This window comes from Pempheris klunzingeri, chromosome 12 (genome assembly GCF_042242105.1).
Source record: "Pempheris klunzingeri isolate RE-2024b chromosome 12, fPemKlu1.hap1, whole genome shotgun sequence".
NCBI lineage: Eukaryota > Metazoa > Chordata > Actinopteri > Acropomatiformes > Pempheridae > Pempheris > Pempheris klunzingeri.
The window spans coordinates 9,049,933-9,072,744 of record NC_092023.1 but is presented as its reverse complement, the minus strand read 5'-3'; the positions used below and the strand labels follow the sequence as shown (position 1 = coordinate 9,072,744).

Here is a 22,812-nt window from a genome sequence, read left to right as displayed (position 1 = left end):
CAAGAGAGATGTCATTAGATCTCAAAATTTTCCGTTTACATTGATATAAAATAACTTTCTCTACATTTAAGCAAAAAACATGTAAAACATGGTGCCTGGGTAAATCGGCTGAGAGCTGCTGTATTCCACTGTAAACAGAGCTTTTTTCCTAATTGAAAATCAGTAGCAAACTAACGTCACATCATTACAGCCCTGGTCTAAAGCTGGGTATTGCCTGTATGGATTTTTCGATACTGCTGCCTATACAATACCTGCTTTGATACCGATGCAAAAACAAGGCTTTAAATTATCTTAGATTGCTGAGTCCAAACAAATTTCTCTAGTAAAAAACGAAATAAGCCAAACTTAATCAGTGTGCAACTGTTCTGAACATAAACAACTCTGCAGTGCTCTGCCTGCATAGACACTTTCTCACAAAATGATTATTTCAATCAGTAAATATCTTGTCAAGGAATCAGAATACAAGACACAGAGCCTGACCAAGCATTTGAGCAAATTACTGGCTCTGTCGCTCAGTGCAATAACCACAATATGACTGATACCCAGCCTTATTCTTAATACTAGTACAAAGACACGGGTCAGCTCAAGAGGATCACAAATACAGCAACAAGATCCTAACTGAGTGACACACATTCAAAGGTAGGGCAGTAAACCTTGCAGACCATCTGTCAAACGTTCATATCTGAAAGCCTGCCCCTCCCCCCCCAGAGTATAGCACTGTAAATAAATATCCCAGAGCCTCACTAACATCAGGCACAAGGCCTGCACTAAACCCCATGTTAACCAAGGCCAACGATTTGCCTGCTATGGCTCTGCACTGCATATGAAATAACAAATAAAATCCTGACAGTGTGAAGGGATTAATAATGTAAAGAAAACTGTTCAGAAAGACACAATCCAACTGAAGTTACGGTTATAATCATACTTCTCTATAATGAAAACATAATGTTATGGGGGGAAAATAAAGTAGCACAGTCTGCACTGACAGGAGAAACAATCTAGTAAGTGCTGCTGATGTCATTTTAACCTGGTTCAACATTTACGTCTACTGAGATAATCTAAATAATTAAGCTTGTCGTTTTTTCTGAATTCTTCACTGCACTGACAATTGGTCAGGAGCATAAAAATGTTTCATCTTGATGTCTAAAAACCTCACAGTTTTACAGATTTTGTCTGTGTTAAGAGGCAGATTAACAACCAAGATTAGCATTCAGTATCAACCAGATCATGTTGTGGTTTTTTCCAGTTTCTCTCCCCATGAAGAGGCTAAGAAAAAACACAGTGAAAGAGGAGACAGCCAGTGGAAGAAGCAGTGAAAAGAATTACAAAGAGAAGAGGACTGGACAAATAGAGAGGCAGATGCTATTAAATTGTGTTAGAATGGGAGAGACAGTGAGACAAGAGTTCAGGCATAGAGATCTTCTGCTATACCTGCGACTTGGCATCTCAGCAGTGATCCCCCGTGTGGGAAATGAGCAGGTAAGTGAGATGACATCTTTTCTTACTCTTTGTCATACAGGGAATGGGAGTTTTCTGTCTTCTGCCAGTGAGGCTATTTGGCCTTACTTACATTTCCGACTCAGAGGACAGCCAGACAGAAAGCACCTGGCAGAGATGCAGGGAGGCTGAAAAATCGGAGTAAGGTCGTCCATTGCTCTTCTGGCAAAGCCTTCACTTTTGTACTGCACATGCACACTCACTGCAGAGATGCATTCTTCAGGAGTAACAGGATGGATGTTGATAGGTCGTGACAGCCTGAGGGCTATGATCTATTGGGTCATTGGGGCTACGCATGAATGGAGGTGCTCTACTACACACAGTAAATCCCCTACCCTGCTGTTTATCCTCACAGCCGGCCCGCCCCCATCTCCCAGTGCTCATAGCTCCCCATCATTACAAAAACCTCAGCACCGTCCCTCAACATAGCAGCATGTCAGGCTACAACAATCTTTCCTCTCTTACCTTTCCATCTATCATTTTGAAAGACTGTGGACTTTTATTTGACTTTTTTTCAGACTGTGGAGAACCTAGAGAAGGATATAAGTAAAGGATTGCTTTAAAAAAAAAGAAGAAAAAACAATCTCCTTTTCAGTAGCATTTCAGAAAGAAAGCACACAATATCAAAAAATGAAATTAAAACTTGGCAGGATCGGTAACACCAACCTAAAAACAACAGTTGTGTTTGTAACTACAGTGATTAAAAATGCAAAAAAAGTAGCTTCAGGAAGCAACAAGAAATGGGACACCTGAGAGGTCCTCATGAACTGTGTTCTAGCTATATAACAAAGGGGACTTAAGAAAGAAAGATGCAGTGGAGAAAATGTGGATGGAAAGGATGGATGGAGTGAGCAAGAAAAGACAAAAACTCTTCTGCTACTGATGGGATGTAGAAGGCAGCTGAGACTTGGAACTTCTCTGTACCTCCCTATTACTGTCAATCTTGGGAAGTCTGTATCTCGTAGTGCTGAACCAATCAATTATCTGGATCAATAGTTCGATAAAACCTGTCTGAAGAGCCTAGTATATAATCCAGATGGCTCTACTCTGAGACAAGATATTGGGTTTAAGGGCAGTGGACCACCCTAAACACACACACACACACACACACTAGTAGTTTCTGTCTTGTCTCAGCCAGTAAAGACTGACCAACCAACCACAGACCAGATGTTTATTTTACAAATAAAATATATAGGCCTGATGCTTTTTAACTCAAAGTATCTAATCTGAAAAAAAAGATAAAGGATAAACATAATCTGACAGGCAAATGCAGCCCAAATGACTTCCTCACCTCCTACTGAAACTACACTAAAGTGCAGCTTCATTTACATATATTGGCAGAGCCCAGCGTCTCAGTGGAGTAATAACTAGGCCAGTCATCTGGACAGGGCAGTAGTGGGCCATAGCTCTCTCCCTGAAGAGATTAACAAAGTGCTATTAGAGCAAGCTAATAGAATGAGACAGGGATGAAAGCAACACTGATGCTAGGCTAATGTGTATTGAGTGAAAGCAATACTGGGCTGAGCTGCACTGATGCTTAAGGGATGCTAATCCAATGAGACAGCACAGAGGGTTTGGTAATGCTGTATACTAACTGCAGTAGATCAAATGACCGAGACCAACAGGGGAAACAGTGAGTAGACCTAAGTAGAGAAAGTTAAGGTGTGGCAACCTGCTACATTAAGAACTACAAGCACAGACACAACATCACATCACATACATACATCTTGTAGCAGGAGTCGTGATTTTTACTCTCAATGTGCCACAGAAAAGAACATTAGAAAATATTACCTTGACTCAGTGAATTTAAGATGAGTAGTTCAATAACCTTCATCCCAGAGTCAGTCTTCATGACAAGTGCTACACCCTGCTAAGTCATGCTGCACTTTGTTTCCTCCATCATCTGAATTGAAAGCAGGGTAGCGCCCAAAGGAGGGTAGAGCACAGGAACAGGAAGACACTCTTCAGAGGTTGATCTGTCTGCTGACTGGCTCTCTCTTTGCATGTGTGCCTATGTGTGTGTGTGTCTGTAATATGATGTGTGTGGTGTGTGGCAATGGGTGGGGAGAACAGAGCCTTTTGGTGGCTTTAATAATTGATAGGGCATCTTTTAGGAGCCCCACTTAGGGAAGGGGAGAGCAGAAATTATGCTTTGAGGTAAATATACCCAAAAAAAAAGCATTGCAAAGACTTATTTCCAGTACAAAAGAGATTATTTGTAGCAGGAAAAATCTGATATGCTATCCACCATATGGTACAAAATAAAAAAAAACTAAAGCCACATAACCCCCCTGAGACAAGAGCAGTTCCTTACAAGCTAAAGTAGCAATTTTCAATGCATATACTGCTGCCCTATAATGTCATGAGATCACCAGATGCGATAATAAAGTAAAACAGGTCCTGCCTCGCTGTCAGCTGCACATGAAAAAAAAAAAAACACAGTATTTGAAATTTCAGAGAAATTTGTTGTGGTTCTCGTAAAGATTCAGTGCAAATTCAATTTCTCCTTGTCATTTCATGGCTGACAGCATGCTGGTTCCACTCAGTCAAGCGTTTTCTGTTAAGTGCCAGCAGTAAAACCATGCGAGCGTTGCCATGTCCTCAATATCTTCTGTTTATAAGTGTCACATGCGTTGATAAATCACAGCATGGAGTCTGCTCCAACCCACGTTAGCGTCAAGAAATAAAAAGGATAAAACAGAAGGTTCGGACTACTTTGGCTTTTCTGTTGTTTCATGTTATGCATTTGATAATGAGCCTCAATCAAAATCAGCTGTTTAACAATTCCTGCACGCTGTTATATTGGCATATATAAATATATGCTAAATGTCCCTATTACGCCCACAAAATCCGCTTTTCAGGCATTTTTAATCTCAACTGCTTTGATTTAAGTGAGAACATTTTAGTTCAAATGAAAGTCGAATATCTCATTTGAAGTGTCAATAATTAATTTATTAGAATTTCTAATGTTTTCACTGTTCAATTTGTCAAAATAAGTTTTTTTCTTATAAATAAAGCTTTACTGAATTTTATTCTGGGCAAGCACGTCATACCTGAGCTTTGACAAGTTAATGTTGAAAAATTGGCTTACAAACAAAAAAAACTACAACTACATAACAAGCAGCATCACTGGAAGAAACATCACACAGAAAAAATTATGATATAGTTTTTATTTTATCTGACTATTTGAATTATATGGAATCTAAGCTGAAATCATTTTCTAGCATATTATACCATACCAACTATTGGACACAACTCAGTTTTTGTTGTGCAACCTTTAGGATATACAGTATATACATAGAACATACACAGTGACAGAGAAAGTCAGAACCAAAATGAGTCATACTACTGACTAGTCACGACACAGAAAACACCGTCAGAAAGTCCTCAACATCCACCCTGACTCATCCATAAGAATAATTCTGCTGTGTGCTCTCTGAGGTCTGACGCTGAGCAGTAGAAGTCTTGGTAAGTTAAATATAAGTTTAATCATGTTCTTCAATTACTGCCACCCAGATGTCCACACTCCCATCACCAGAATCACCTTTCCCCTAACACCACTCTGCTTTATCGTTCACAGTCATTAGTTTATGTGTACAGCATGCATAGACAGACATGCAAGTGTCTGTTCCCTCATCCGTATATGACCCTCACTTGAACCACACTGTGAGAAGACTGCAGTGCGTTTGACAGCCCAATTTATTTTTCACCTTCTGATTGGACACAAAGGCTAGAAAGGCTGATAAGTGTCGCAAGGAAACAGCGTAGGCGTCAATCAGTGTCAGCGAGGTCATTACAGTAATTTATGTCGATGGGAGATGAAGGTAGGGTGGACAGCAGCCCAAGGCTTACTTTTCCTATTAAGCACAACCAGCAATATGCCGAAACATCAGTGCCCCAGCTTCCAAACCAAGCAGCATGACCGTTATCGAGGATAACTATCCTGCGTTATAAAGAGCCTCGCAGGCAGGATAAGCAGATTTTCTGTTACCAAGAAAATCTCAATGAAAACAAATGCTGTACAAATATTCGCTCATTTCATCCATTTTAGATGATGACAAACTCCATGTTCAGACTCAAAAGATAATAAAACATTTTCCTTGATGCTGAAAACCTGTGCAGACACACAGAAACTTCAGAAATCAGGATGGGAATCAAAAAAGAATGTGTCCACTAAGCAAGATTGGTGATGGCATTGGTATCAATAAAGTCTTATCAGTTCTCATCACTAGTTTCCATGTTAACAGTTTTAAACATCCAGAAGAAAGAGGGCACCATGGGCATCCGCTTAACTTCATCTTTCTGACATCCTGTCAGTATTTACTGACATTTAGCTTTGGTGTTATCTGCCAACTCCTGAGACAACCATGTGAGTCTCTTTCTCTTCCCACATAGTCAACTTTCATTGCTAATCATTCCTTCCTTCAGCTTTCATCTATTTCGTGCTGGACGGATAGCATTCACTGGTTTGTGTGAGCTGGGCTTGTGAGTTCATGGTATTGGTTTGTTGGTCCAGCAAACAAAAGTAAGTTGAAAATGGATGAGAGCTGCATATAGCACATTGGTTCTCAGTTGGGATCAGCAGTGCAAGCAGCCAATTCACACTATCAGGAATCATTTGATTCAAACTAATTATTCAAATGAAAAAAAAGTGTTTGTTCCAGTTTGCAAAAAGGTTATCAATAAAACAATCACATGCTGCAGTCCTAACAATCATGATTACACTATAAATGAGATTGTTTTCTCTACAGCCCTAATTCAGCATAAAGCTTTGGTTTCAACTCAAAACACTCCATCATGATCTAACCTTGTGGACAAACAGCGCATGCCCATGACTGTGTAGAAACTCCACCCCGTCACTGCATAAGCAGATCTGTGAGGTCACTTTTCCGCATTTTTATCTGCACATAGAAAATCATTTTCAAATTCTTAAAAGTGCTAAAATGTCTATTAGCAGCACACAGGAAGTAAGCTGTGCTGTTGTGAAAGTAAATTTTATTATCTGTTGTAAAGATTACACAGTTAATTCCTTTCTATGATTTCACACATGATTTGAAAATAGTCGGCATCAAAGCTTTAGTGAAAATAATTAATAAACAAACCCTAAAAAAAAAATTATAGCAAGAATGTTTTCCAACCTATGAACACAACCACAACCACACACACAAACAAACATTTACACAGAAACTAGGACTCAGGGTCACATGCAAAATTTATGGCCATTTTAGCAACTGCCTCCCTTCAGCCAAGCTTTTCTTTGAAACCAGAACAATGTATCAACGTCTTTTCATTCACACTGACATGGGAGTTCAGCTGCAACATCTCCAGCTTATCTACCCACTGTGCCGTTTAATGAGTATTTATTTTGATGTAACTTATATTAACCCTGATTTGTTCCTCGTGGCGACCTGTTACAGCGCAAAACACAGGCCTGTCGTGAGAGGTGAGAGATGTGGCTTTTCAGAGTCACAGACAGTCTGAGTCACACAGAGTCTGGATTAAGGCCCTGAATGTGAAACACAGTCTAAATAGCACACTTTTAATAGATCATGTTCCTAGTGGATTTATCCTCTGTGAATGGACAATACACTGCTATTACTGTAGGTCAACTTCCTCTCTGTCCAACTTCCCTCTTTTCCTGTGCCTCCTTCCTTTCCATTCACTCTATCAGGCTGAATCTCTTAACAAACACTTCACCCGATCTACTATTTCCTAAGGCAGCACATTTTTTACAGTAACTGGCAAACTCCTGGCAAAGCTCCTCACATCAAATAAGGCCGCAGTTGGTGGTCAACGTCTATCAAAATGCCATGCCTTTGTGTGCAATTCTTCACAGAGTTTAGAGCTATTAGGTCAACTGATGAAACTGGAGGGGAACCTATCCAAAAAAGGTCTCATACAATAGAGAAACCTTTCTGTTCACCTCATGAGCCTTCTGGGATAAACTGACTCTCATTGGTGGTGGTTATGGCAAGATATATCGCTACTGTGTAAATTGCTTTGAACTCAGGAAGACACCCTAACACACTGAAGTGTTATAGTGATTTTAGATACTGCAGCTGAACCTGCCGTGCTAACACTGTGTTGAATATCACCTTCAGTGTGTGTTCAGGTGACTGCACAGACTGACATTTGGGACGGGATTTGTTTTGCCTTTGAACAGGACGTGAGTCAAATGTCACTACAGCCTCACAACACCTCAGCCATCATAACTAAGAAAAATGCGATGCAATCCTGGATGAAAAGGAAGTTCAGGAGTGACAATGATGTGGCAGTACTGACTGACCAAAAAGAGGCGACGGGCCAAATGAAACTGGTACAGCAACATGGGAACCAAAACATTCAGATTTGTGTTCCTGACTGTGGAGTATTCTGGAAATACCATGCCATGAGGAAAACACTTATTTTGCACAAATGCATGCAGATTACAGCCAATCGCATGAGCCGCTGAAAGCTAACTTTCAGCTCCATAACACAGCTCACAGTCTCCAGCAGGTTCATTGTACACAGTCTGATCCCAAGGACAAAGAGACCCTACAATTATCACATGACTCAAAGCCTTAAGGGATTATTGAATGGGACGTATAGGTTTTAAGGAGAGTATCCCTGCAGCCTGGTCTAATGGAGGCTCCATGCACTTAAAATCACCAGAAGCTAGTGAGAAACAGAGGAACTGGATGAAGCAGGTGCACATACCACGTATATCTGTCACATAAATTGATATTAACTGAAATGACAGCTGCTACGCTGGCAAGTGCAGACACCTGGTGAGGCATATAACGATTATGACATACCTCTGCTCTCAATATAGGGATAGCATGAGGTTTCAAAATCATATTCAATGCTGAAAATAGAAAAAAAATCATGACAGCGATGATGGGAAATTAATTTGTAATGCAAGTGATGGTCTTTATCTGCAGAATGTATATACAAGCAACTGTGTGGGTGTACCATGTGTACCTTTAATGCAAATCATTGTTTTTCAACAAAGTTGATGACTGTCCTGATATACAGAGATTATATATATTATATAACTATATATTCAAAGCTATTTAAAACCATTATATTTCTTGTAGAGGACAAATGGCACTGTCAACAATAGGCCTTTTCTTTTTTTTTAGAGAAGACTGAAAATATCAGATAACAAACTGAGCCATCTGTCATGTTATTGGCAACATCTGTGCTTTTCCTATAATAACAAGTCAAAATGCCTTGTGAAACACGCCTATTTCAGGTTGACTCAAAGATTTCTGACATTTCAGCAGCTGCTCGTTGTGTCTTGACAATATATGCCATCAACAGGCCAATAATGACACACATCTGCTTCTACCACCCTGCATTGTGTTCCTAATGACACCTGTGTAAACAAGCTATTTGGACCAGAAGAACAGACAAAACACTACTCACACACACTCAACCCATTCCATATAATAGTAGTGCTTTCTACAAGTATAGAACAGAAAATACAAGTTGTACACAACACACACTCTGATATAATAGAACAGCTACAATTGTGCCACATATCACTCAAATTCACTATAAACTATCACCCAGTCAGTGACTCCACAGTCATCCCACACACACCATAAAGTAAAATGTAAACATGCAGAGTACTCCTACTACTAGATATTACACCATTTCTTGCCCACCCTTTGTATTTGTTGCTCTGGGGGCATTTCATGATATGTGAAGGGCAGTTTTACCTGAAGCCTGTGTCAGTGCATCCGAGATCCCGTGTCTACACTCTGCTACACGCCGAGCTATTCCAAGCTCTTTAACATATGCGGTCTTACCAAGGGAATGACAGAACTGATAAGCGTGGCTAAGTATAGCTCCAATGATAGGCCACATGCAGAGAGAGTAGAGAGCAAGGAGGATCAGAGAAAAGTCAAAGTCAAATCAAGTCGCATGGCTCCGAGCACAACACCACAGCACACATGAAAACACGCACAACACTGTAACCTCAATGCATTATCATGAATGATCTCATCTCTGGGCATCGAAAGTACTCAGCTATTAGGTCCCTCATTGATTTCTGAACTACAGTCAGTAAGGTGGAGCATGTGAAATAGAGAAAATTGGGGAAAGAAGATAAATGAGAGCGAGAAATGAGGAATCTGTTTTGGTCCAGAAAGAAAACACCAATATAAAGTATGACATCTACAGCTGAGAGGATGACTGTAAACAGCTCAGATCTGACAGTCTGAAGAGATGAGAGACTTAAACACTCACCTTCCTCTACAGAGACTCTCCCCGTCTGCGATTTCTGGCATTCTCACACAAATGAGTCAACACTTTTCTGTGCTGTAAGTAGTCACTTCATCAGACAAGCACATCTTCACATCTTATCTGTCAAGGTTGCCCTTAAGGAGCATGACAGTTTCTTGGAATGACTACTATGCACAGGGTAATGTGTATAATGTGTGTCTTCACACATGGCTAGATTACAAACAGCACTGATGGTTGGGGCGCTCATGAAGACAGGCGGGGCGGAGACACAGTCTGGAAAAACCCTCACAAAGTGAACTGCAATTCAGGGGGTCTTCAGCAGGCAGTCGCACAGTGGAGATATTCAGCTGTTGTTGGGGGGGGAATCAGATTGTAAACACACCCTCAGCCAAGGTGGCGCTCCAGGACCTATGCAAACAGGTGCCCGAAGAACACACACATAGATTTGCATGTGTGTGTGTGTGTGTGTGTGTGTGTGTGTCTAAACGCAACACCACCCAAACACTAAAACACCGGAGGAGTGTCCATCTCACTTACGCTAAGGGCAATCAGTCATGCCTTATCCTAATGTGTACTGGCCTGTGATGCCATGGCGCTTTGCACTGTCTGGGCTGTAATAGATCACAGCCTAAAATGGCACACACACCCACACACACGTACACTCACACATACTTGTTATAAGACTTGACTGACAGCGACTTCAGTTGTGGTATAAAAATATGAATATGTGAGGCTGCGCTGCATGGTATAGAAACCCGAGTTAAATTTGAACTCCTGTCTGAGTGGAGCATGAAGGCTCGTGACTCATCTTTAGTTAGCCTTTAATCCTGAAACACAAATTTCAGTGCTGTATCTCAAACAAGATTTAGTTCACTTCAAGTATTAACTATTGACACAATAGCATCCCATATTTTCCCATATCCCATATTTTCGTGTGCACAATTTATCTCCAGTGCTAATTTGTTATATAAGTTACATTCTATATGCTTATTACATAAAGGCCTGGTCATCCTCATTCATGCTACAGTGACTCTTTACAGGGCATGTTATGACTGTGAGGTTGATGTCACAGCATTAGAAACGTGGCCTTTTCTGCCTCACTTGGCAGCACAGAGATAAGATTGCAAGGAAGGCTCTTTTGTGTTGTCAGTCTTTATCAGATGTATTTTTTAAAAACACATGTTGCTACCCTGATCCACACACACACACACACACACACACACACACGCCCAATCAGAGAAATAACATGTATCACTACATAAAGTGACTGTAATTGTTTCCCCATCGCTTCACACTCCTAACAGCACTTATGTAGCCTGACACATGTACAGTGTTATTGTACTCACCTGAATTACGCAGTTAAAAGCATATTTACAGCCTCAACGATGTGTCAGCACACAGTCCATGAACAACAACATGTTGTAAAGTGAGGTGGTCTTTCACTTTCTGTTCAAAAAACAAAAAAATAAACAATCAGTGAATGTTAATGATTCATTCATGAAGTGACAGCTACGTTCAAAGAAAACCTCTAGTTATATAATGTCAACCAAATCAGCTGTGTACCATTAAAGCGAGCTGGCAGGAGAGTAAAGAAGCACAATGTGGGGGGGTTTCCGTGAAGTCCTTCCACTTTAACGGGGAAGTGGCGTTAATATCCCGGAGCCGCTGAGTCCCTGAGCCGCTAGTTGAACTGTCACGGTGTCAACACCGACCAACTAACCGGTGATACCCAGCAACACGGTCCTTAAAGCGACGCAAACAAAGCCAAACCAAATGGAAACAAAGTAAAAAAAAAAAATCCTCAAACGAAAAGCTGAACTGGAGTTAAAGTGGCAGGGAGCGGGAACCGACACGCCACGGACTGACCTCCCGGAGCGGTTTATCTCTCCGACACCGACACCGTCCTCCCGCTTCCAGCTGGGCGGAGCGAGTAGCTCCGAGTCACCTGGTTCTCAGAGGGTGACACAGCCCGCTAATCCCAAACAGCCTCTTTCCCCACACATGTGGGCTGATTCCGTGTGTTTGGTGCTGGTTCAGTTAGTTTTCCGCCATGCTAGCTCCGGTCACCGACTGAAAACTAGCTTGTGAACTCCAGCCTCCCCGCTAGCCGTCGCTGTGACGTCAGCCCACAGTGTAGGCGGCAGTAATGATCACATGTGAGCTTTTATTGATTATGATCCATTGTATCAATCAGCTGTGCGAAGTTGTTGTTAGCTGTAGCAGTATGGCAGCAGCACTTTCCATTGAGATACCATTTAGAAATAATATAGCTTGTGGTTTTTGGTTTAAAAAAAAACTGTTAACTGATGCTTCAGAGGTCAGAAAAACATTTGTGTTGCCAGGTTGTGAACAGTCCCTTTAGCCTGTCAAGCCCTCTTCGTGATTAACTAAACATATAAGGGGGCAGATGATCCGGGCAGGTAATAATACAGGAGCTGCTTTATCACCATCTTGGCTGATATTGTGATTTGATTCTGTTTGTTCCCAAACAAATTTAGTATTAGCCAAATTTGCACAAACCACCTCCTGATTTTAGGCCTTCAGTGCCACTGAGGGTCTTGGGCCCAGGGTCAGTCCAGCCTTGCCTCAGTTACCCTAAATCACAACAAACAGAGTACTAACAAACATGCAACTTTACCAACAAGTAACACAGGGATAACAAAAGAGATATCTTTTGTTATTTTTCTATGTAGTAGTTCATGTTTTTTATATTGTGTTTTCTCCTCAGTTTAACATTCATGTGCAACATCAGGTTGCTCACTCAACCAAAAATGTTTAAAACGTGGTTTCATTAAAAAATCCTGAGAAGAAACTGAGTCATAAAGCTAATTCAAAAATCAAAAGTGTTCACAAAACTATTGCCTTCTTTTAAGGAGAAAAAAACAACAGCAAGATGACAGGTAACGTGCTTTTTTAAAGATACATTTTGTGATTTTACCTGTCCACCCACAGAATCTGTGACAGAAACTGTTATTAACCACTATAACCACCAGAGAGCAGCCTTTTCCCTGTTATTGCATTTGACAGTTCACTTTTTCAGAGGTGTCCTTCCTCTGAGCACATTCATTCTGTTTTACCTTTAGCTGTGTGTGTTAATGTGTGTGTTTCTATGTGTTTCTATGTCTGAAATACAACGATACTTTGAACGTGACGTGGAGAGAGAGAGAGTGGGAGAAATATGTGAGTTTAAGAGCGTAAAGAAGCGTGACCATATGTTCTCTCTGCCTTGTAAATCTTTCTGAGGACTAGAGCCAACTTTGATGAAAACCACTCCACTTCCCCCAAAACTCAACCTCTCCCTCTCTCATTTTTAATCTCTCAGTAAGTGTACTTCTCCTGTACTTTTCCCCATACTCCATTTCAGCAACACTCAACTGCACAATATCTGAAAGCAACTGAGTTGTGATGCCTTTGCACTCAGCTGCAATCAACAAGGAGCTAATGTGAGTGGGGGGGGGGAGTCGGGCAGACAGGGGAAAGCAGAGAGGAGGGGTTAGATAAAGCAAGAATGTAAAAATAGATGGATCAAATGAAAAGAAAAAGTATAGACAGCTGAAGGGGGCTGTAAAAAGAATACACCCTCACAGGCGCCGGTGAGACGGAGAGAAAAAGGTATCTGGCAACAAGGAAAAGAAGAACACTAACAAGGGAATAACAACAGAAGGACAAAGTGACAAAGCCGTGGTAAGATGTGTTTTTTCTTTTCAAGCAGTCAGGAGGATAGAGAATGACTTGTTAGACTGTAATAACTTCCTCAACTGATAGCTGAATGTCCTCTCTGTGTAATTCAAGACCCTGTTTCCTCTGTGATGGAAAATAATTGTTTTCTTGAGAGTCAATGAGCAGCATTGTTTTCCATGACATTATCGAAATGACTGGAAATAGACTAATAGTCGGTAAATGACACCGCAAAAAGAAAGAAGGAAAACATGCATCATTAACAGAGCATGATCCGGGTAAAGTGATACTCCTTCAGCATTATTTATTTTCTAGATTTTACCTCAAATGTAATTGATATCCAAAAAGATGTAAAGGTAGAGGGATGATGCTGCTGGAAATAGGTACAAATATGTTTTTCAGCCTGTTCTACAGAGATAACAACCGCAGCTATGTTTGCATCAGACTAAATAGGTCCATTAATTTCCCCCTCTTACAGTCCACTGGATGTTTCAACCATGACCCTGAGCTTGACCTTTGCCTTGTTTCTGCTCCTGAGTCTTCACACTTGTGCAGTCATGGTGAGTCTGACTTTGTCTGGGGCTGCTGCCTGAATTTGAGTGTCCACCAAAAGACTTCCTCATATTTGGGTGTGAAAACAAATGATGACACAAATGAGTGGTGATTATTAAGAGGACACTTAGTGCTGATACTATAGTTTTTCCTCACATGTTTGCTGTTCCTGTTGTCAGGATGATTTTGTGATAGGTGTTAACGTAGTCATTCCTGAGCTATGGAAGTGTGGCTCCAGTATTTTGGACAGAACTGCACCTGTTTCCCATCTGATCAATGAGGACTTTGGGGCAGATGTGGACCTGGCGCTGACTACAAAGTTTCTAGAAATATCACTTTGGAATAAGTTTGGAATTGGGGTATATGATGGATGTGATAAAAAAAAAGAAAATGCATGGCATTTTCCCTGTAGTTTAATTTGATGTCTTTTATCGTGTCAAGAAGTTAAAATTTTTTGATCAGAGGTTCACAATAAGCCCTTTCATCTGTGATGAATCACACAGATGAAAACACAAATTGCTATCACGTTGGGACATGCATTTTGGCCCATGATCCAAAATTTAAGACAATAGCTTTATGATGACAGACAGGTTTATACCTGAATTTAGTGCATACCTCTGGAATGTCATAAAAACATATGATCTTTTCATCCTACAACATGATAGGGACCTTTCAGAAACTGTATCTCTGTGTGTGTGTGTGTGTGTGTGTGTGTGTGTGTGTGCGTGTGTGTGCATGCGTGTGTGTGTGTGCATGCATGTGGGGGGGGGGCGTCAGGGAGGCAGAGCCCAGCGCAAACAGAGACAAGCTGAGGAGAGCCTGAGACCGTATATTGGCAGAGTAGACCCGGGTAAGACTTTAATGCCATTTTCTGACTGCGTTCCAGTTGCATATCTCTTATACAGAGTATATTTTAAGGTTTTTGCTCTCTTTCCGATATCTAAGGTGTAAGAACACACATCATAGGCAGCAGCAAATACTTTTTCTGTCATGGAAAGTACGTATAGATAAGGGTGTAAAAATATATAAGGACATTTTTGTGTCACATATGTGCACAGCATGGTCCAAGAACTGAAGGTGTCGTAAAGATTGAATAGTTAATAATTCAGTGTCCTGCCATCATTCATTGACTTTACTTTGTCCCTTTCTAACTTTTTTAACTTACTTTATTTTCATCTATGGTATTTCATTATCCTAAATAGACCCTTATGAGACATTTCATGTATTCAGTACTGAAATCTGAATAAGTGGTCATCAGAACAGGCGTGTAAAAGGTGTAAAAGTAGGAACCAGAAAAAAAATTTAACAAGGTTGTTTCTTAATGTTTCAGAAAAGCTTTGTGAGCTGCTGAAATGCCATAGTCCAGTGGGATCTTGGTGCCAGGTAGTTCAGGAAAATGGAGTCCTCGTCCCCAAGTGTGTTTGTCCTCAGTCGTGTCCACGGTAAACACCTCACGGCATTTAAAGCATGTAACATTGTTTTTAGTAATGTTTTTGACCCACAAATGTGCTCAGATGTATCTTTTATCTTTATGTAAAGTTGACTTTTCACTGTTTTTTTTGGGAGAAAAAAAAGAGTTTGGAAAAGCATTTTATTTTATCCAGCTGTGCACACTATATGATCCATCCTCACATTTAGTTTTGCATATGGGCACTGGCTCATGCGATCAGGCAGAGGGCACCAGTGTGCAGTGTTCTTGGAAGGACCTATGGGAGTGAGTGTTTGCTGCATAAAGAAGCCTGCAGAAAGAGACGCCGCACCGGACTGGCTCACTCAGGACCGTGTCTGGGTAAATACACACAGCATTAGATTACACACACTTTCCATTGTGCACTGCAGCCTGATACATCAGCACTGTTATTCCTCCTGGTCAGTCCCCAAGGCTGAATGCACTGAGGAGGAGTTTACCCAGTTTCCATATCGACTCCTGGACTGGTTTCTGCTCCTGAGTCGAATGGGGGAGTCCTACACACCTGCTGCCCCGCCCCAGAGCTGCCTCAACCACGCCCAGAGGACACAACTAGCACAGGTAGCAGAAACCTCACGCCTGAAGTCAGCCTAGACAGCAGTCTGACAGACCGCAAAAGTCTGCATCCAGTGGGAAAAAGATGATTGTAGAGCAGTAAACATGACTGATGATCTGCGATGACCTCAGCTTATGATGATGTAAATAAAATCAATATCCACTACAAAATGTAACACTAAAAAAACTATAGCCGGAAGAAAATTACACCAAGGGATCACTCTTGCTCCCACTGTAATGTAACACTGAACATAAAGCTGTTTTTGACACCAGACACCATCATCATGCAAGTATACAAACTGCACTTCATGGACTGTCTAGCGAGAAATCAATGTTAACAACCTACTGTAAGTGGCAAATTCTTGTGTTGCTTGTGGTGTGGTCGTCCACAGAATGAGAGAGGGGCTCTCCAGAACACCATGTATAAATAGGATTTGGTCAATAATCACTAAATTATTCAATAAGATGGTGAATGGAGGGATAACTTAATATCCTCCCAACGGCCACCTTGACCTCCTTTAACTGAATTAAAAGAAAAAACTCTTCAGTATTCAGTGTGTTGGAGTAAAACTTGTTTTTGTGGTACTTCATACTTGCATACTCTAGCATGGATCAAAGCTGAACTTTATGTTGAGTCAACAGTCACGCTAGCAGTTCTGTGAGGCTGTCTTTAGGCACAGCAATGCTTAGAGCTAAATGCTAACATCAACATGCTAATGAGCTGACAATGACAATGCTCACATGTTTATGTTAAGGTGTAATGTTTACCATGTTCACTATCTTAGATTAGCGTGTTAGCATGCTAACATTTGCTAGTTTGCTAGTAGTAAACACTAAGTGCAGCTGAGGCTGATGGGAATGTCTTGAGTTTTGCAGGTATTTGGGAAAGATGGTAGTTTGAAGCAGATGTGACTCTTTGATTTTTTTGCCTCTGATTGGTTAGATTTAGACATGACCGACCTCTGACTGGTTAGTTGCAAGGTAGCCACACTCACTTTAGTCCACTTCTTTAATACAGTCAATGGTATTTGGTCATTAATCAAAGTATCACACAAGCTGAAATTATGACCTGATGATGGCAATAGAATAGATGAAAGGCCAGACAATCATCAAATTCATAAGGATTCCTAATCCATCCAATAGTTGTTGTCTGGTGGTGGATCAACTGTGAGGCCTTTCAGTTGTTGCAATATAACTTACAGAAACCATGAAACCAATGATTAAGTTTTCTGACATTACTTTTATCTCTCTCTTTCTCTTAAGCAAAGGTTTACCATTCTGGACAAGAACAAAGATGGCAAGTTGAGTCGCAGGGACCTGAGGAAGCTGCGTTACAAGAGGATGCCACTGGAACACTGTGCTACACCTTTCTTTCTGTCAGTCCCACCTCCAGCAGCTTCCACATCTTTAGCTGTTGGATAACAGGAGCAAATTATATGATGATTAAATTAGCAGAATCAAATTTGATTGAACTCAGTATAGGCATGTTCTTATTCTGAAATGTCAGAGGCACACACCAAATAACTAATGAGCCATTTTAGTATGGAAGGGAAAAAAATCTATGATAACATGACCTATGCAGGTAAAATCTTACTTACCATATGGTGACTGAGTGATGCATTAGGTAAGGACGGTGTTGATCATCACCACCTCATGTCAACACAAAGGTTCATAATGTGAACCTTCTGTCTCGTGCAATATGTTATTTTTCAGCTAATTACTGAAGCACCAAGGGTTAAAAATGTCACACAGCGATGCATTTCGCCTCCGCGCAGTGACCAAATTGCACCTCCCACCATGCTGTTCTCTCTGCACGCCACCCACCCATTCATCCTCCATGCCAATACCCGCTTCCTGTGTCCCTCTCCCCTTCAATCTCATGACCACATCATCTCTCCATCATCTTACTCCTCCTTCATGTTCAAGCACTTCTTTTCCCCTTCTGCGCTTCCTACTTTCCTCTTTCCTACAAATAGACTTATCGTCAGCCTCGCTCTGTCAATCCCTCTTTCGCTGTCACTCTTGTCTCATTCTTTCATCCTTCCATCTAACCACCTTTCTCTACAATCCACTCTCCCACCCTACCCCCCTTTTTTCTGCCAGTCTGCAGTGACAGGTTTTGTGGGAGTCGGGCTGGCTGTGTCAATGTCAAGCCATTCCCAGCAATGATAATGTTTATTACCCACTGTGCCTCCCGCTGCCCATGGATTAACACAAATTGAAGGAGTACCCTTCAGAGATAGCGCTGCAGGGTGAACTGAAAGACAATGGCTGTGCAGTTGTTTCTATACCTATGGATGAGTCTTTATACCATCTCTGTCTGCATCGATACAAATCAAGTCATTTTGTGTATCGGTTCATTAGTGTATGTGTGAATGCATGTGTTTCCGCAATTGCTCTGTTGTCTGTCGGTACCATGTTATGAGCACACCATGTGTTATACTGTGCTGTGTTTGCAGGTCATGTGACCGTAACAGGAACAGGAAGGTGACCCTGCGAGAGTGGACAACCTGCCTGGTGGATCGCTCCGAGGCCTGGTTTTACCATTTCATGTGTTAGTCACAACTTTTACCCAATGCAGCTGCAATTCCTCATGATGGCAAAAAGAGTTCGATTAAGGTTGTAGATTGTTTTTTTGTTTTTTTTACTGTCATCAAAAGCCCAGATTCAAAGTAGACGACTGTATTTTATGCAGTTGACGAAGAGCAAACCAGTTTAACAGGATACTTTATGACACAAGTTTGTCCATAAACATTGCATGCAATTAGGTCCAAAACAAGACCCTTGTCCTAGCATTGCTCGTCTGTGAAGCTGGTGGACTTCTGAGGCAGTTTTAAAAAAGAAAAGTCAAGATAGATGCAGTGGGGGCAAAGAAATCCTGACCTTTATTCCGAAATTAACCCTGATGACATTATTAGGGTTATTTTGCCATAACTTGGACAGCTCCCTCTGGACAAGAGTCCGCAGTTTTCACAGGTTCACTCCTCTTGGCAGGTGAACTGATTCAGGCTTCATTGTTTATCCCCGGCGTCCCGGATGTTCAGAAATGAATTTCTTATCTGAAAGTTAGTGTCTGAATTTCAAAATTAAACTAAAATTCAAAATAAGAAAGACAGGTTTGACCTCTAGCAACCAGAATGTTTGACCTGACTTACGTTCTTAACTTTTCTATCTGAATTTATGAACCCTAAAAACCTTATGAATTCAGGTAGATGGCTTTCACTGTAAAATATTTCGGCACTATCAATTAAATTGAATATAAATTCCAACATCAAATAACCAGCACTGCCCCTTTAATATTATTGACATTTTTTGCAAATTAAAGACCATTACCAAAAGTAACATCTCATCATTTGAGAGTTTTTATTCCTGGAAATGACTTGTTAAATACATGCCTTTGATTTATATTGCAGATATGCTGCATTTATATTTCAAACCTAAAAAATGTTTTTTTGTTTGTTTTATCCACAGCAATGAAAATGGGTTCCCCCAAGCTGTGTCCTACAATCAAAAAGAACCACCTATGACGTGAAAAACAGCCATAAACTCCTGCATGTCTTTTGTATTGTAAAAACCTTGCTTCAATGCCGTCAAAGTACCTGATTTAAAAGCGACAGGATGGCATCTCTACCCACTGCTCACTCATCTGTTTCACTTTGTATTGCAGCTTGTAATATAGTGATTTATCACGCCATCAAATCTGAGAGTCTGCCGGATGTCTGTGCATTCATGTGTGTGCTCAAAAGGGCCAACTAAATGCCTGGACAGACTGACCACCAGTCTTGTTAATTACCTTAGCTGACATTTGTACATGTTGTAAAAGAGCAGAGACACTATTAAGTACCAAATTGCGCTGCATGCTTTGTATAGCCAATTAAACGGGTGGATGACAGCAGTGCAGATAAAGAGCACATTGTATACAGAATGACAAACTAGATGGGAAATACAGATAAGAGGGCGAAACGCTTAGTATGAGATGACGTGACCGGAGAAAAGACAAAGAGATAATAAAGGGGGCGAAGGGGAGAAGTAGAGGAAAGTGTCATAATGCATTGGCGGAGAGCAGTGGGGAGGGAGGGTGACAAAGAGACTGAAAGAAGGAGAGAGAAGTGTTTGTGAAAGATGGGAGGAGGTAATGCACTGTAAATGGGAGTTGAGAGTAATGGAGTAATGCATAAAAAATGGATCAGAAATGAGGGAAAGAGTGAGAAAGGAGAGCGAGAGGGGGGAAGGGATGGCTGCGAAAGTGGGAGGAACTGAGGAGAAGAGGAAATGCAAGAAAAAAGGTTTTGATGCTGCAAAGCATTTCCTTTACAGCCGACTCTGTAAATAGCATCTCAGAGAATGATGCGGAATATATGAAGCATTTGACCTCTGTCAAGGTCAAAAAACTTGCATAATACAGGCTTGCTGACTTTTTTCTACGTTTGCACCATCTATAATACATGCTTCTCCAAAAACTCTTGTTGCATGTTGTTTATTTGCCTTTGTTTTGCGTGTGAATTTGTGTGTGGTTCTGCTTGTGTTGGTGCTTCAAGATCAATAGGAGGACGAGTGTGTGTGGCCTGGGGTGGGTTCTTTGGTATGACTGGTTTCTCTGGACTAATTAGCCTTCAAATTTACCATGCCTGAAGGATGAGGGGGGAGAAAGAAAGACATTGGAAAGAAGATGAAGAAAGGGGGAGAGATTTCAGCGCTCAACGCTCAACGCAGATTCAGTGCAGACGCGAGGAAAAACAAGGACCGAGGACTGCTTGCTCTACATGTCGTGCAAAAAGAAAGTGCATCACCATAAATATCAAAACAAGCTGTTTTTATTCCATCAGATTTTCACTCAAAACTTTTGATAAAGTAGAGTGGACCACTGGAGGCCTGCAGTTCGCCTTGGTGTAGGGAGTGAAAAACAAGTCTGAACTGGGAGCAGAAAAACTGAAGAAAGAATAAAAGCGAGAGATTAACTGTACTGAACTGTATTTGCTAATGATGAGTGACCTGCGGAACGGCTGGTTGTTGGTCCTGTCTCTCCGCTATGTAACAAAAAAAGCTCTGAATACAAAGTCCATGCCCCCAGTTCCTCCACCAACAAACATCTCTCCTCAATTGCTCCCTTCTTCCCCAGAGACTAGTCTCTTTATTCGAAAAAAATAAATAAAATGGGCTGTTTGGGCCACCCCTGGAGGTCCAGCATAGCCTACACACCTCCTCCTCCTCCTTCTTCTCCTTACTGCTGCTCTTTCTTTGTGTGTCCTCATACCCCCCTTCTTCTGTGCTAATAGATTCCCTCTCATTACCTCTGGACCACCGTCTCCACCTCCTTCCATCCCCCCATCCAAACACAGAGAGGGCAGTTGTAGATTGATCCACCTAATCCTTCTTTACCTTCCTGTCACACACACACACACACACACACACACACCACACTTCCACTCCCACTGTCCTCCCCTGTCACACCCCATTTGGATACCAAAAGAGAGAGATATCCGTGTGTCACCCACCTCTCTAACCTTGTTCTCCCGCCTCCTCCTACTCCTTTGGGTGCTGATCGGTGATCTGATCTGCGATGGCTTGCTTGCATCTTTCTCTTTCAGTCACACATTTACACACACACACACACACACACGCACACACTCCCAAGGGACTCTGACAGCACAGGAGCAGATGGGCGGCTGGTGATGACATGTTGTTAAAAATAAAGATTCCTGTTAACCCGTTGTCAGCTAGCGCACCCTCCCTCCCTCACTCACTGCCTCACGTCCCCCAATTTCATCTCATCTCTCTCTGTCAATTTTTCTCCATCCTTTCTCTCACTGTCAGTCCCTCTTTCTCTCTTTGCCTTTACAACACTGTCCATATAGGCCATTACTCACTACCGAAGCCAACTAACTGTGGCAGTGAAAGCATGCAGCCAGAGACCCCCGACCCTCAGAACATGATATTTAATACATGGTTGTCATAAAGACTGGCCCCTGCATTATGCATGGCCAGTAAGCAGACATCAATAATAGACGAAAAGGCCAGTTTTGCAGTTTCTTTTCATGCAATTATGCCAAATGAAATTTTTACTCTCACTTTCTGTCGCTCTCTGCGCCGATGGAGTTTGTCCAGTGACTGTATGACGATAAATTATTAAACGGCAACACAAGAGGAGAGGAGCTGTGGGATCAAAAGAAATATTCAGGCCAGTCATGATGGCAGTGAAACCGAGAAAGGATGTGTGTGAGAGCTGTGTGAGCGTGTGTCACCCAAGCCTGTGCAACAATTCCAGGTCTGACAGATGTCCGACAGATGTCCAAAGTCTTAGGAAAACAGACTACAACGTGATTCTAAAATCAAATTCTCCCCTGAAAAACAGCGTAGAAGTTGTAAGGACGCAGCTCATACACAAGGTTGTATGTGTGCAGTAATCACTCTAAGGTTAATCACCATCCAATCTTCAAAAGCAGCCGCCGTATCTTGCTCTGCCAGATTGCCGACTTTCAGAACTTCTTAGGGACTGTAAAGTGGGCCAGCGAATGGAGAGGGCTATGGATAGGAAGACTGGTGGCTTTGAAAGAGAGTCCAGCCACAGCAAAGGGTCCTCACTCAAAAAAAAAAAAGACCAGTTATGGCCACTGAAGTGATACATTTATTAATAGCGCTCATGTGCCACATTTTTTAATTCTTCTTTGAAGTGATTTTGCAGGCAGAGACAGGCAGACCAACAGAGAGAGGAAGGACTGAGAGAGAGAGAGGGGTGGGGTGGGGGGGTCTCTCAGATTTTAGCCTGCGGTCAGACAATATTCCCTCTGGGTGGAGTGGGTCCCATTCACAGCGACCTCAATAGCCCTACACTG

The 22,812-nt window shown here is 41.6% G+C and overlaps 2 protein-coding genes across 3 annotated transcripts in view; one reads left to right on the top strand and one right to left on the bottom strand.

Moving 5' to 3' along the window:
- The window catches only part of ccser2a (coiled-coil serine-rich protein 2a), a 47,886-nt gene extending 36,761 nt beyond the window's left edge, over positions 1–11,125 (bottom strand). For both annotated transcript variants that reach the window (XM_070841416.1, XM_070841417.1), the window contains exon 1: positions 11,073–11,125. The gene's annotated coding sequence lies outside the window, so the exon portion shown is untranslated. The remainder of the gene's footprint in view (positions 1–11,072) is intronic.
- sparcl2 (SPARC-like 2) lies at positions 1,381–19,553 on the top strand. Its single transcript, XM_070841591.1, has 10 exons — positions 1,381–1,479; positions 11,644–11,762; positions 13,883–13,964; positions 14,734–14,806; positions 15,287–15,398; positions 15,627–15,745; positions 15,831–15,985; positions 17,243–17,355; positions 18,439–18,533; positions 19,451–19,553. Exons 1-10 carry the CDS (start codon positions 1,381–1,383, stop codon positions 19,504–19,506), a joined length of 1,023 nt encoding a protein of 340 aa, XP_070697692.1. The 3' UTR covers positions 19,507–19,553.
- Positions 19,554–22,812: the final 3,259 nt, after the last annotated feature.